Below are 12,844 nucleotides of genomic sequence, written 5' to 3' on the forward strand. Positions count from 1 at the left end.
GCAGATAAGAGCGTGTTAGTCGATAAATTACTTAGAACCCCGATTCAATCCAACTCACTTGTCTACTTGTACCATTGGTTTATCAGTTCCTTGCGTCATAGATCACATGATTTGCTGAGGTCTGCCATCTTGTGGCCAACTCAGGTAAGGCATACAAATCTAATATGTCGTATTTCAGAAAAACACCCAGATTGACAATCCAGTTCACCTAACCTGTTTTCTCAAAATGTATTAGATCCTTGGCACTCTCCATTTTTCCAGTCCATCTTGGGAAATATATTTTAATTCGAAATCACACGTAACAGGTTTGTTTTTGTTGACGACAACATAGATGCTTCTTTTTCTCCCATTTTTCTACCCTAATCCACTACACTTTTCTCTAGGCTTTTTTAGTTTTTTTCCCATTCTCTCACTCGTTTAACCTTGCACTGTTCTTTTACTTGTGTATTTATGTTTTAAAGAAGAAAAAAAAAACTGGCTTAGAATTTTTTTTCCCTTGCCTAGCCCCTTTTTCTTACCCCGCTTTCCTTTTGCCGCTTGACACCTTCTGGGGCAACTCTTTTATTAAGGCATATAACATTGGGGACAAAGAAGAAGAAAAGAAAAACAAGACTACTGCAACTCTATAGCAATTTTGTTTTCTTACTTTTGTAATCTACGAAGTTTTTGAAATCCCCTCTTTTAAAGGAATTATTTTACGTTTTTTGGTGTATTTTCCCCCCAAAAAATTATGTTCTTCCAGATCTAAGATTTAATACTAGATTGATTTTTTTTTTTTACATAAAAATTTTCAATTTTATTCAAACTCTCAAATGATTCTCACAAAATCTCTTTCAAAAACTTAGGTTCTCAAATTCGTTTTTTTCACTTAAATCACATTCCATCCTATGCAATGTCCAAGTTTTCATATGTACTTCATAAATAGAGAATTCCATTTCTATGCAAGAAATGTGGAAAGACTGATATATATGCGTGTTTGGTAGTTAATAATTAAACTTTATAATTCATTGCTTAGTAAAATCAGAAAGTCTCTATGCAACCTCCAATTTCATCTTGTAGCTGAATACGTTGTTGAGGTAACAGAGCTTCTAAGTGTTCACTTGTTGACAGGGCGGTTGATACTTTAAGTCACATGTAGGCAGCTGCCTCACTGCACCACCACAAATGGCCACATGAGGGAGCTTGATGCAGCAAATTGCCTTTAGACAGTCTTGCTGCTAGAGGAGCTTTGAAATAGCAAAACGTTTCACACGGGGCTCCAAAACAAAACTTGCTACACTGAGCAGCTGGTTTAGGTTTAGTACTGGGACAGTGTGCACAGTTTGCTCTATTGACCAGCAAAACAAGGATGTACTTGTCAGAATCCTACTTTTTGGCATCACAAAAAATAAAAATAAAAACTTTTACAGGTTATTGATGTTTTTTATTTTATTAATATTCATAGCTGAATATATCTATGATTAAGTCATTACTGCTAAACCTATAATTACAATTGGTCTAACTGCAGATCAATGTTTTCTTTTGTTCACTTGTGTTTGGTAACCTATGTTTTACACAATGTGCGTTAGCAAGCCCAAGTTGTCTTCATTTCATTTTTGAGTACAACTCAAAATATCCAAGATAGCGGCTGGCCAATTATGCGTTTGTCCTAGGCTTTTATTCTATTTTTAGACCTGTTAATTGTTTTGGGCAATATTCTAGCGTCCTTAAGACACACAAGATTATCGTACTAAATTGTTTAAATGGGGACGGGAATACAGAAAAGTTGATCTTCTAGAAGCCCAAGAGAAATAACATTTTTACAAGTTCTACTTATGACACTTGCACAATAGTAGAACCTATAGGTTTATCACAAAAGGTCCAGCTAGGATTATAGGTTTAAAAAAGAATTCTTTAATAGCATGTTTTGAGCTATGGATGATTAAAAGAAAACCAAAATTAACGAGTGAAAGTGGATTATTTTTTTACGCGTGAACCAAAAATAAACAAGACCCCTTGGGTCCAGTGTAAGTGAACTACCAACACTGGAGTGGTTTTGGAGCAATGCTCAAGCAGGGCAAGTCTACCACCATGTGGCGCCTGTAATCTTGTTCCCAGGCTCTTCACGACGCCATGTCTGCTGCTCTCAAATATAACTGTCCTAACTCCAGAAGCTTCGTACTGTGCAAAGGACTCATTTAAATGAATTAATCTCGTGCTTGGCTATTTAAATGCATGTAAAAAAAAAAAGAAGAAGCATTTGCAAAGAAGTAATGTTCAGTCCAGAGGTGGCTGGATTTGGTACATACATTCACAGTGGACTAAAGAAGTGGTGACAGAGTTGGTGCCTCCATAAGGCAGTGTAAAGTAGTAAACTTACGATCCCACCAGAAGGTGGTGCACAATTACAAGAAAATTGCCTTTGTTTAAGGACACTGAGCGAACCAGCAACAAAATGTAATTTTTTTGGAGCGCAATGTTTCTGGTGAAGAATTCCACAATATAAAGACAATACATCACATGTAGATATCTTAGTTTAGAATATTTCATATTGCACATATATTACATTTGAGGCACAGTAAGATATAGGGATTTGCCTAGAACCAAACAATCAATACTTGTCCAAGTACCAAAGTTTGGATTAGAATCCTGGTCTCTGGGCTTCAAAGGCAGCCAAATAGTCTCTGGGCTACACATCTCCACATAGTCTCTGGGCCACAAATCTCCCTGCGCCTCTTTTTCTTAGCCAGCATTTACCATTTATTCAGATTTTTTCTGCATTTTGGGCTTGGTGCATTCACTTTGGGATTCTCTTACCTGCTGAGATGGTGCTTCCACTGCCCCTGCGGCTGACTAGCTCCCTCTTCATCTCCTTCCTGCTGAGAGACAGAACATTTAATGTGGTTTCAGCAACACGACAGCCATGTTTCACAACTATAAACTGTTACACAAAGCTATGCCTATATTGAACCCCGAAGAGTCAAAATTGGAAACCTTGAAAATGGAAGGAACGGGCGAGGTAAATTTTACTCCATCTCTTGCGTCCGTGCCCATAACAACTGCTGACCAATAGTATCAGGACTTTTCGGAGGGTCTGGGTGACGTCGGTGGTTACAAGGCAGTATCCTGTGGAGCAGTGCGGTGGTTACAAGGCAGTATCATGTGGAGCAGTGCCTAACAACTAGATCTGAAAGAAACAGGTTAGTATTAGATTCCTTACCTTAGAATATCCCCAGGCGTCAGACTGGATCCGGAAACTTTTGCGTAGCAATACCTCTGCGCAACGGTAGGCGTCGTCTGCGGCTCCGCGTCAGTAGTCGGCGCCGGGATGACGTCGCAGGAGTACTTAGACGCCACCCTCGCGCGCCGACGTCAGTTCTTTTTTCTTCTCCAGCTAGCGAAGATTCGGGAAAAAGTGGTACCCCTTCGTCCATTTTGGACTAAACTTTTTCGATCATTTTTTGATCCTTTTCGAAGTCTAACGACTCCAGCGGTGCCGGTAGGGATGCCCGGGTTTAAACCCTGCGCCGACTGCGACCGACTGATGTCGGTTACCGACCCCCACCGCTGGTGTCTTCATTGCCTGGGCCTCGACCACCACGACAAGGCCTGCTCCGCCTGTCTAGCCCGGACGTCTAAAGCTCGGCGCAAGCGACTCAAGCTCCGGCAGTCGGCCCGTGCCGCTCGAGGTCCCGGACCGCGAGGAGGTCGAGGGACCGGTCTCGGGGTCGGAGCCACCATAGCTCCAGGAGTCGTCCTCGACTCAAAGTCCTCAGGTAAGCACAAGAAGTCGAAGAGACCTCGCTCTTCCGACACACACCACACCCCCCCCCCCCCCCCCGACGCTCGCGTGACGTGGCAGGGGGTTCGGGCGCCTCCGCAGCTCCGCCGGAGCTGCAAGCATCGCAGCCGGCTACATACCCATTGGTCCCTGGGCAGAACGCGACGCTGGAGGAGATAGAGGCCATGAGGTCGCTCACTCCTCCGTCGGGCTCCGCGGCTCCTTCGGGCCCAGCGGTCCAGACTAGGGATCCAGCGGGTCAGGCGCTTCCCGATGGATCCTTGGTCCGGATCGTTGCCGGTCGACCTCACGACCTCGCCGGCCCCCAGGGTGTTGCCCCCGTGGCCGCCTCCGAGCGGCTCCGTCCCCGATCCCTCCCTCAATTCGGGTCCGGCGCCGGAACGGCGCACTATCAGACGCCGATGGGAGATGGTCCTGAGTCTCAGGAGATGGGTGGCGAGGGGGATTGGGAGGGGTCTGAGGACCCTCTGGCACAGGAGTGTCAGTCTTATCAGGAACGGACAGGGGAGCTAGGGGAGGCCAGTGGTCTGGACACCTCGCCGGACACTGGTTTGGTCTCCCCTCCTACCATGGCTACGGAGGAGGGGGCTGCCTATAGTGTGGTACTGACGCGGGTGGCCAAGGCTTTGGGCCTGGAGCTCCCCGTCGCGGCTGTGAGGACTAACCTCCTCACTGAGGTCCTCAAACCGCAGGCAAGCTCGGCCGAGCCTCTGCTGCCGTTTAGTGAGGCCTTGTCTGGCGTTCTTCTGGGCACTTGGTCCAAGCCCGCTACAAGTCAGCCTGTAGATTGGAATGTGGCCAGACGCCACCGCCCGGCTCCGGCCGACCCTTGCTTCCTGTCCACCCATCCCACCCCCGAGAGCCTGGTCATCCAGGCCTCGAATTCCCAGACCGCATTCCCGACGGCTTCCCCCCGATCGGGAATCCAAGAGGTACGAGCTATACGGAAAGAAGGTATTCTCCTCCCTAAGCTTAGGGCTGCGGTCAGTCAACACCGCGTGCCTCTTGGGCCGTTATACCCACTCTCTGTGGGATACAAGTCGCGGACATGCTGCCACAATGTCCGGTGAAGGTCCAGACTAAACTCACCCAAACCCTTGCGGAGGGTCGAGATGCAGCACGGTACTCCATCCGGTGTGGACTGGATACAACAGACTCACTGGGCAGAGCGATGGCAACGACGGTGGGGATTAGTCGCCACGCCTGGTTGAGGTCCGCCAACTTTTTGGCTGATGTCCAGAACACCCTTATGGACATGCCGTTTGATGGCCGTCGCCTCTTTGGCGACAAGGCAGATCATGCGCTTCAGCGCTTTAAGGACTCCAGGGCTACGGCCAAGTCCTTGGGCCTCTCGACCCGACGCCAGCAATCGGCTGCCTTTCGCTCCTTTCGTGGCCACGGAAGGAGCACCCCCACACGTCCTGCCAGCCACGGGCCGCAGACTACCGTCCAGCGTGGTGGCGGACTTAGAAACCGCTGTGGCGGCGGTCAGGGACAACGGCGAGGCCAGTCCACACCCGCCCCGCAAGTCTGTCTCGAAACCCTCCTAGTCCGAGCTTTCAGGCCCATGTGACGCCAGTGGGGGACAGGGTTTGCCATCACCACCTCCACTGGTGCACTGTCACATCGGACATGTGGGTGCTGCAAATCGTCCGAAGGGGCTACTCCCTCCCCTTCGAGGTGACCCATCCAGCCATGCCACCGCGATACCACCGCGTGTCGGGGGATCACTTGACACTTCTATGAAATGAAGTTACGGCCCTCTTGGCCAGGGGGGCCATCGGGCGCGTTCCTGGGCCAGAAGTAGGGTGTGGTTGTTACTCCCACTACTTTCTGGTACCCAAGAAGGGCAAAGGGGGCCTACGCCCTATCTTGGACCTCCGGAACGTCAATGGCTTCGTCCGGCAGGAGAAGTTCAAGATGCTGACACTAGCTCAGGTCCTAACTGCCCTGGACCCAGGAGACTGGATGGTAGCGTTGGACTTGCAGGACGCTTATTTTCATATCCCCATCCTGCCGGCCCACCGGCGTTACCTGCGGTTCACGGTAAGCCACGAACACTTTCAGTTTACTGTGCTCCCCTTTGGCCTTACCAGCGCCCACGGGTGTTCAGGAAAGTGATGGCGGTGGTCGCAACTCATCTGCGCAGGTTAGGGGTTTCAGTCTTCCCCTACCTCGACTACTGGTTGTTGAAGGCGGGCTCGCCCCAGACAGTCGTCAGCCACCTCCAGACTACGTCCGACCTCCTGCACCTGCTGGCATTCTCAATCAATGTGCCGAAGTCACACCTGTGTCCCTCTCAGAAGCTCCTCTTCATAGGAGAGGTTCTGGACTCGGTGTAGTTTCGGGTTTATCCTCCCGAACAGCAAGTTCGGGATATTCAGGCTCGGATTCCGATATTTCAGCCGTTATCCCGAGTCTCAGTCAGGTTGACGTTGCGGCTTCTGGGGCTGATGGCATCCTGCATCACGCCAGGTGGCGGATGTGGGCTCTGCAGTGGGACCTGAAGTTTTAGTGGGCCCAGCATCAGGGCAACCTGTCCGACCAAGTCTTGATCTTGGAGAGCACTGCAAGGCAGTTGCAGTGGTGGCTCACGGACCGCGATTGGATCAGCGGCAGATCCCTCTCCCTACCCCAACCGGAGCACGTAGTTGTGACGGACGCGTCCCTCCAGGGCTGGGGAGGCCACATGGGAGAGGCGGAGATCGGGGGCCTCTGGTCTCCGGCGGAGTCCCGGCTCCACATAAACCTTCTGGAGCTGCGGGCGATCCGGCTTGCACTAAAGGCATTCCTACCCTCTGTCCGGGGGAGTGTAGTGCAGGTGTTCACGGACACCACCACCGCCATGTGGTACTGCAGCAAACAGGGCGGGGTGGGGTCGTGCACTCTTTGCCAGGAGGCTCTGTGCCTCTGGCAGTGGCTGGAACATCAGGGCGTGACCCTGGTGGTTCAACACCTGGCAGGTTCTCTGAACGCCAGGGCGAACAAACTCAGCCATCGGTGCATGATGGATCACGAATGGCGTCTGAACTCGGACGTGGCGCAAGGCCTCTTTCAGCAGTGGGGAGAGCCTTGGTTAGATCTATTCGCCACAGAAGAGAACACGCAATGTCACAAGTTCTGCGCATTGGAATTTCCAAGGCGGCACTCGCTCGGAGACGCTTTTCGTTGCGAGTGGAGCTGCGGTCTGTTGTACGCCTATACCACTTCTGCCCAGAGTGCTGAAGATCAGGCGTGACCAGGCCCAAGTTATCCTTGTGCTCCGGACTGGGCACGAAGATACTGGTATCCCGAGCTACTCAGTATGTCTGTCGATCCCCTGATTCGTCTGCCTCTTCAGGAGGACCTTCTGTCGCAGCAGCAGGGGACGGTCCTCCACCCGAACCTGTCCAGCCTCCACCTCCATGCTTGGAGATTGAGCGGCGACAGTTGAGGCCATTTGACTTGCCTCCTGAAGTTTCTGATGTTATTCTGGCAGCCAGGCGTCCCTCCACAAAGTCTGTATATGCCTGCAGGTGGAACAAGTTAGTGGCATGGTGCACAGCAAAGATGTGGATCCCCTTTCAGCCCCTCTTTCTAAGGTTCTCCTCTTCCTTCTTTCTCTTTCCCAGCAGGGCTCTGCTCTGGGCACTATCAAGGGCTACCTTTCTGCCCTTTCCGCCTTCTTAAGGCTACCTGATCAGCCTTCTTTGTTCAAGTCCCCGGTTGTTAACAGATTCTTAAAGGGCATCACTCATTTGTTCCCCCTGTTCCTTTCGTGATGCCTTAGTGGGACTTGAACCTTGTACTTACTTTTCTGATGTGCGCTCCCTTCGAGCCACTTCACAACTGTCCTCTCAGTCTTCTTACCCTTAAGACTGTTTTCCTGGTTGACATCACCTCTGCCAGGAGAGCGAGTGAGCTTCAGGCTCTTTCATCCAAGCCTGCCTTCCTTTCTATCCATCCGGACAAGGTTGTGTTGTGGACAAGACCCTCTTTCCTGCCCGAAGTAGTCACAGCCTTCCACATCGGGCAGTCCATCACCTTGCCCACCTTCTTTCCGCCTCCGCATCCCTCTAAAGAGGAAGAGTGGCCCCACCGTCTGGACCCAAAACTTGCACTCTCATTCTATTTGGATCGCACACGCCAGTTCCGGGTGGATGACCAACTCTTTGTTGGTTACGTGGGCGCTAAGAAAGGTCGAGTGGTGCACAAGCGAACCATATCTCGGTGGGTTGTGCTGTGCATCAAGGTATGCTACTCTTTGGCTAAAAAGGATCCTCCTGTTGGGCTGCGAGCCCATTCCACTCGAGCACGGTAGCTACTACTGCCCTTGGCCGGGGAGTCCCCTTGCAGGACATCCGTCAGGCAGCTACGTGGGCCTCGCTCCACACGTTCGCAAGACACTACTGCCTAGACAGCCAAGTCCGGAGGGATGGCTTCTTTGGCCGTTCCGTCCTCCAGGACTTTCTGGTGTGATTATTGGTTCGCAGACCCACCACGGGGTTGGTATTGCTGGGGTATCTATTCTAAGGTAAGGAATCTATCACTAACGTGTCTCAGATGCACAAGTTACTACTTGTGTAACGATATATCTGTAAGAGACATTAGTTAGTATTAGATTCCTTACCGCCCCACCCATCCTCCCTGTTCTGCGAACCGATATCTAGGGTTAAGGTCATCCCCTTTCAGGGCCCTAGTTTCATGGCACCAGTGTTGGTTTCTGGCGCGGAAAAGCTGTGCATAAGAACTGACGTCAGCGCGCGAGGGCGGCGTGTAAGTACTCTGGCGACGTCATCCCGGCACCACCGACGACGGACGCGGAGCCGCAGACGACGCCAACCGACGCGCAGGGGTATTGCTACGCAAAAGTTTCCGGATCCAGTCTGACGCCTGGGATATTCTAAGGTAAGGAATTTAATACTAATTACTGTTTCTTACAGATATATTGTTACCGAAGGTAAGTAACTTGTGCGTTACCTACAACAGGTAAACATTTCACCCTTCCTCTAACATGAAACATAGTACGGAGCCTGCATAGTAAAACTATCAGTTCATCCGCTGCAGGGCACCGCACCCCAAGACAGGATAGGAGCACCTCTGCGGTCACTCGCACTAAACACTTCCCACATAGGATCCCAACATATACGGCGCTCTGCCAACAGCGCACCTCTTAACGAAGTTGTGTGCGACTTGCATGAACATGCACTGCGATGCCCCACAAAAGGCCAAAAAGCATTGTACAAATGGTAGAATACTATCACTGCTGCACAAAGCCACACAACTATTGCACTCCAATTAGTGACTAAGTTGCCCCCTGTGGGAACCTGACTTTCTCAGGGTAGGGAGGACAAAGGCAAGGTGTTCTCCAGGAGGATGAATGGATTAGAAAGTTAGGAACACTCTGAAACCTTACATAGCACAATAGCATCAATGTCCTGTCCTTGCTATACCTATTAAGAGCAAACTGGGCAGAGTCTGTAGGTCTCACAATTTTAAGATTTTTATATTATATATAAACAATTAACATGCCAGTGCAATTCAATAACTTAGCTTGGTCCTACAGCATGTGTAAGAATACTCAATTGTGCTTTTTAATTTGGCATAGACAGTGCATTTCTCTATTTTCCTTGAAATTTCACATTTTGAAGCGCAGCTTTGGAAGTGGTGTGTGTACTGCTTCAGCACAACAACACGAGCAGGAGTTCTGGAGAACTCTGAAGGGCTCATTGGGTGCTTCTCATGGAAAGGAGTATCTGTGCCATGTAACACCCAGTGAGGTACCTACCTACCCATGTAGATACAGCGCTGATGGGAGAATACTACGAGGGGGAGGATACGGAAGCACCTTCCTGGACTGCCTGGTGTTCGCGCACAGGCAATGGTGTTAGGGCAGCTCGCATAGCCCTGAAAATCCCTCTTCTTGAGAAGGATTCTGTATTCAGGGCCTGCCTTCCTTTTTGAAGGTATTGCTGGTTTAGCTGTTATGTGCCAGTATCAGGATCAATATGGATTTCCTTCTGTTTGGGATCCAACTTTTCTTACATTTTTTCCAAAATCGGTTCCGGTGGCTTTAAGGGAGCGACTTTGTTTTGGTGCCGAGCAGATTTGTCTTTTTTCCTCTTTCGATCCGAGATGGTTCGTAATCGAAAGAGTTTCGTCTGGGCTTGGGCCGAGCCGGAAGGCTTGACTTGCTGTTTCGGTGCCAAGCCAGAAGGCGGGGGTTGAAATCAGAGTCTTGGTGCCTACCATGGCCTGATGGTAGTGGAGGCCCAATAGCCTTTTGTTTAGTTGACACTGGTTTGGTGGGTAATGGGGTTTTGGTACTCGTGGCACCGTGTCCAGATGGAACGTCATGGGACTCAAGTTCAATCTCCAACTCGGAATCAAAGTTTTGAAGGGAGGAGGCCTTTTCTTCTTCTGCTGCCAACGCATCCATATCTTCTTGCTCAATATCTTCTCCGAAAATATCAGGAGTGTCCTCGTACTCAGCCACTGCATGTGTCTTCGTCGAGCCTTACAGTCCCGCAGAATCTTTTTGGATCGGAACAACCGACACACATGTTGCAGTCTTCCTCTCTATGTTCCAGGGAGAGACAGAGGTTACAGACCTTATGCTGGTCAGTGCGCAGATATTTTGAATGGCATTGAGGACAGAATTGAAATGGCCTCCATGCCATCGGCGGAGGGCTGGACTCTGGGTTTCCAATTAGAAGTCGATCAAGGAAACGATCTAGGCCCGAAGACCACGGTTAGAGTTTTTTCCGAATGAATAGTTCGATTTTTCATAAATTTCAACATGAATAGGTGAAAGACGTGATCAAAACAATACTGAAGAGGGTAGATTGAATTGCGCACTGAAGGGATCCTGATTGACTGTTTTGAAATCAGAGCCCTGCAATACATGTCCGAACCCAAAGGCGCAAAGAAAACAATATAACAATGGAGTCAATGCTCATTTGCACTATCACAGAAAGGAAGAGTCACCTTACCTTATGACTGGAAAAGTCTTCTTCAAAGAAAAACAACCAGTAAACATCCAGATCAAACACCAGATGGCAGGAGTATGCAAAGCATGTGTATCTAAAGCACACATACCTTGAACATATATATTTATTATTTTAGAAGTTTTATATAGCGCTGGCCTGACTAGAGGGTATTGGAGCGCTTTACAGAGGATACATTGCAGAGACAACAAACTAGACAAGAGAACAACACAATAATAATGCAGAACGTTGTCGAGGGGTCAGCTTTGTAGTAAAGGGAACATCTGTTTCGTACTCTTGCGGACATGATGATGGAGCGGTGCGGGGTGTCTGTTACCCCACTCTGAGTGCTCCTATCGACTCCCTAGGGCACGATTGAGGAACAGGATTTTGAGTTGGCTTTTGAATTTTACAAAGGAGGGAATGGTTCTGATGTGAGGGGGAATGGAGTTCCAGATTTTGGGCGTGCTTCCAGCAAAGGAACGAGCCGCAGTTTTTAGTTTTCGGCGGGATGAGAAGGAGGGAGTTTGAGCTTCTGAGGTTCCTAGCCTGACCGGCTTTTTTGAGTTTGGCCACCAGGTATTTGGGTTTGCCCAAAAGAAATTGTAGTCTACATGCATACCGTCTGGTGCTGGATCGTAAGGCCCATGAGGCCAGAGATATATTTTCTACTGTTAAAGTTGATATGCAAAAACAAAATGTGTAATAAAAAAAAACACAATACCCTTCCCAGAACCCTATAACACACATTCCTACAGACCCAATTCAGGCAGATGATTACCCCTTTCTAAAGCCAAAAATGGTCTTTATGTAGCTTTCTATCACCTGAAATTGTCCCCACTTCAATATATGTCAACAAGAAAAATATTTCCCCCCAATTATTATAATTATGTTTTTAATCTCCCTCTTTCGGTTTAGCAAATGTTGGGAGTGCATGCTACAAACCCCTTAAGATTCCTTAATGCTACCCAGCCCTGAACCCTGTATAACCTTGCTACCTCCTAAACGCTTGTTCTGGGACTTTGCCTGTCGAAAGCAGGGGGATTTGAAGGTGAAACGCTGGGAAGGATTGGGAATCAAATTACAGATTCCGCTGTAACTCCTTATTTCGAACGCAACCCACAGGGTCTCACATGTGATCCCTGACATTCCGATCATCACCTCACTTACCGTAGTTTTCAATAACCACCACCGTATTCGCGGACTCTGGGGAGGAGTTACCGGGTAATATCAAACACCGTTATAAGACCCTTAGTGGCATCGGTTAACACGTAATAGCTTACCTCTAAAAACATAGGAGAACATTTTTAGGGCATCAGGGGATGCACTTTCAGGACCACAGACTGCTGTTTATGTACAGTGGGGCTGCATTTGGGAGAAATAAGCACCACCGCGGATGGCGTCATTCCCAGAATGTCAGATGTTTTGCTGTTATACCAGAGTTCGGTAATACAATTACCACAATCAGTAATGACATTACCACACATTTCATAGCAGTGTGCAAGAACTGTTCCCACCTCCTTCTCCACAAAACATTAGCACCAGTGTGCGCTCTGGTACGAACAGGCAAATAAAATATTGATAAAGTGGGATTGGCTCCACCAAGAGGAGTATTGCTCTGTGACCTCGTGCTATCAGCCCGCGATGCATCATTCAGCCTTCCAGGAAGTTCTTCCATTAGAATGCACTAGGGGTTAATCTAACTCTGAAAAATAAACTCAACTATGCTGTTTGTCACTTTCAGTTCTTTTTCTCCTAAATGCATCATACATAGAAATAATATTTTTTTATACCATTTCCCAACACTTGCAAAGCCAGTCGGACAGGCTTTAAAGTGATAAACATTTATGCACAGAATGGATACAAACAAAGTTTGTGAATGCCTGTGTTCACATTTGTTGGTACATTACAGACAAACCTGTTGGCTTTTCCAATGTTGGTTGTATCACATTTTATTGATTGAGTACATTAGTTCTGAAGTGAGATCTGCATATCAGCCAACATATGCGGTGCTATGACACGGATTAGTTTATGCATTTTTTTTTTAGGTCTTATTTATTAAATTCTGTACCGGGCTGCCACACATTAAATGCAACTC

At 48.6% G+C, this 12,844-nt stretch overlaps 1 protein-coding gene across 2 annotated transcripts in view; it reads right to left on the reverse strand.

The window, feature by feature from the left end:
• TJP3 (tight junction protein 3) overlaps positions 1–12,844 on the reverse strand; it is a 69,797-nt gene that overhangs the window by 937 nt on the left and 56,016 nt on the right. The window contains exon 20 of one of the 2 annotated variants that reach the window (XM_086947107.1): positions 2,797–2,855. In XM_086947107.1, the coding sequence (XP_086803233.1) occupies positions 2,797–2,855 (59 nt within the window). Of the gene's footprint in view, positions 1–2,796; positions 2,859–12,844 lie in introns of both variants that reach the window. The other variant, XM_086947106.1, reaches the window with a different exon arrangement.

The sequence above is a fragment of the Lissotriton vulgaris genome, chromosome 12 (assembly GCF_964263255.1).
Source record: "Lissotriton vulgaris chromosome 12, aLisVul1.2, whole genome shotgun sequence".
In the NCBI taxonomy this organism is placed as follows: Eukaryota; Metazoa; Chordata; class Amphibia; order Caudata; family Salamandridae; genus Lissotriton; species Lissotriton vulgaris.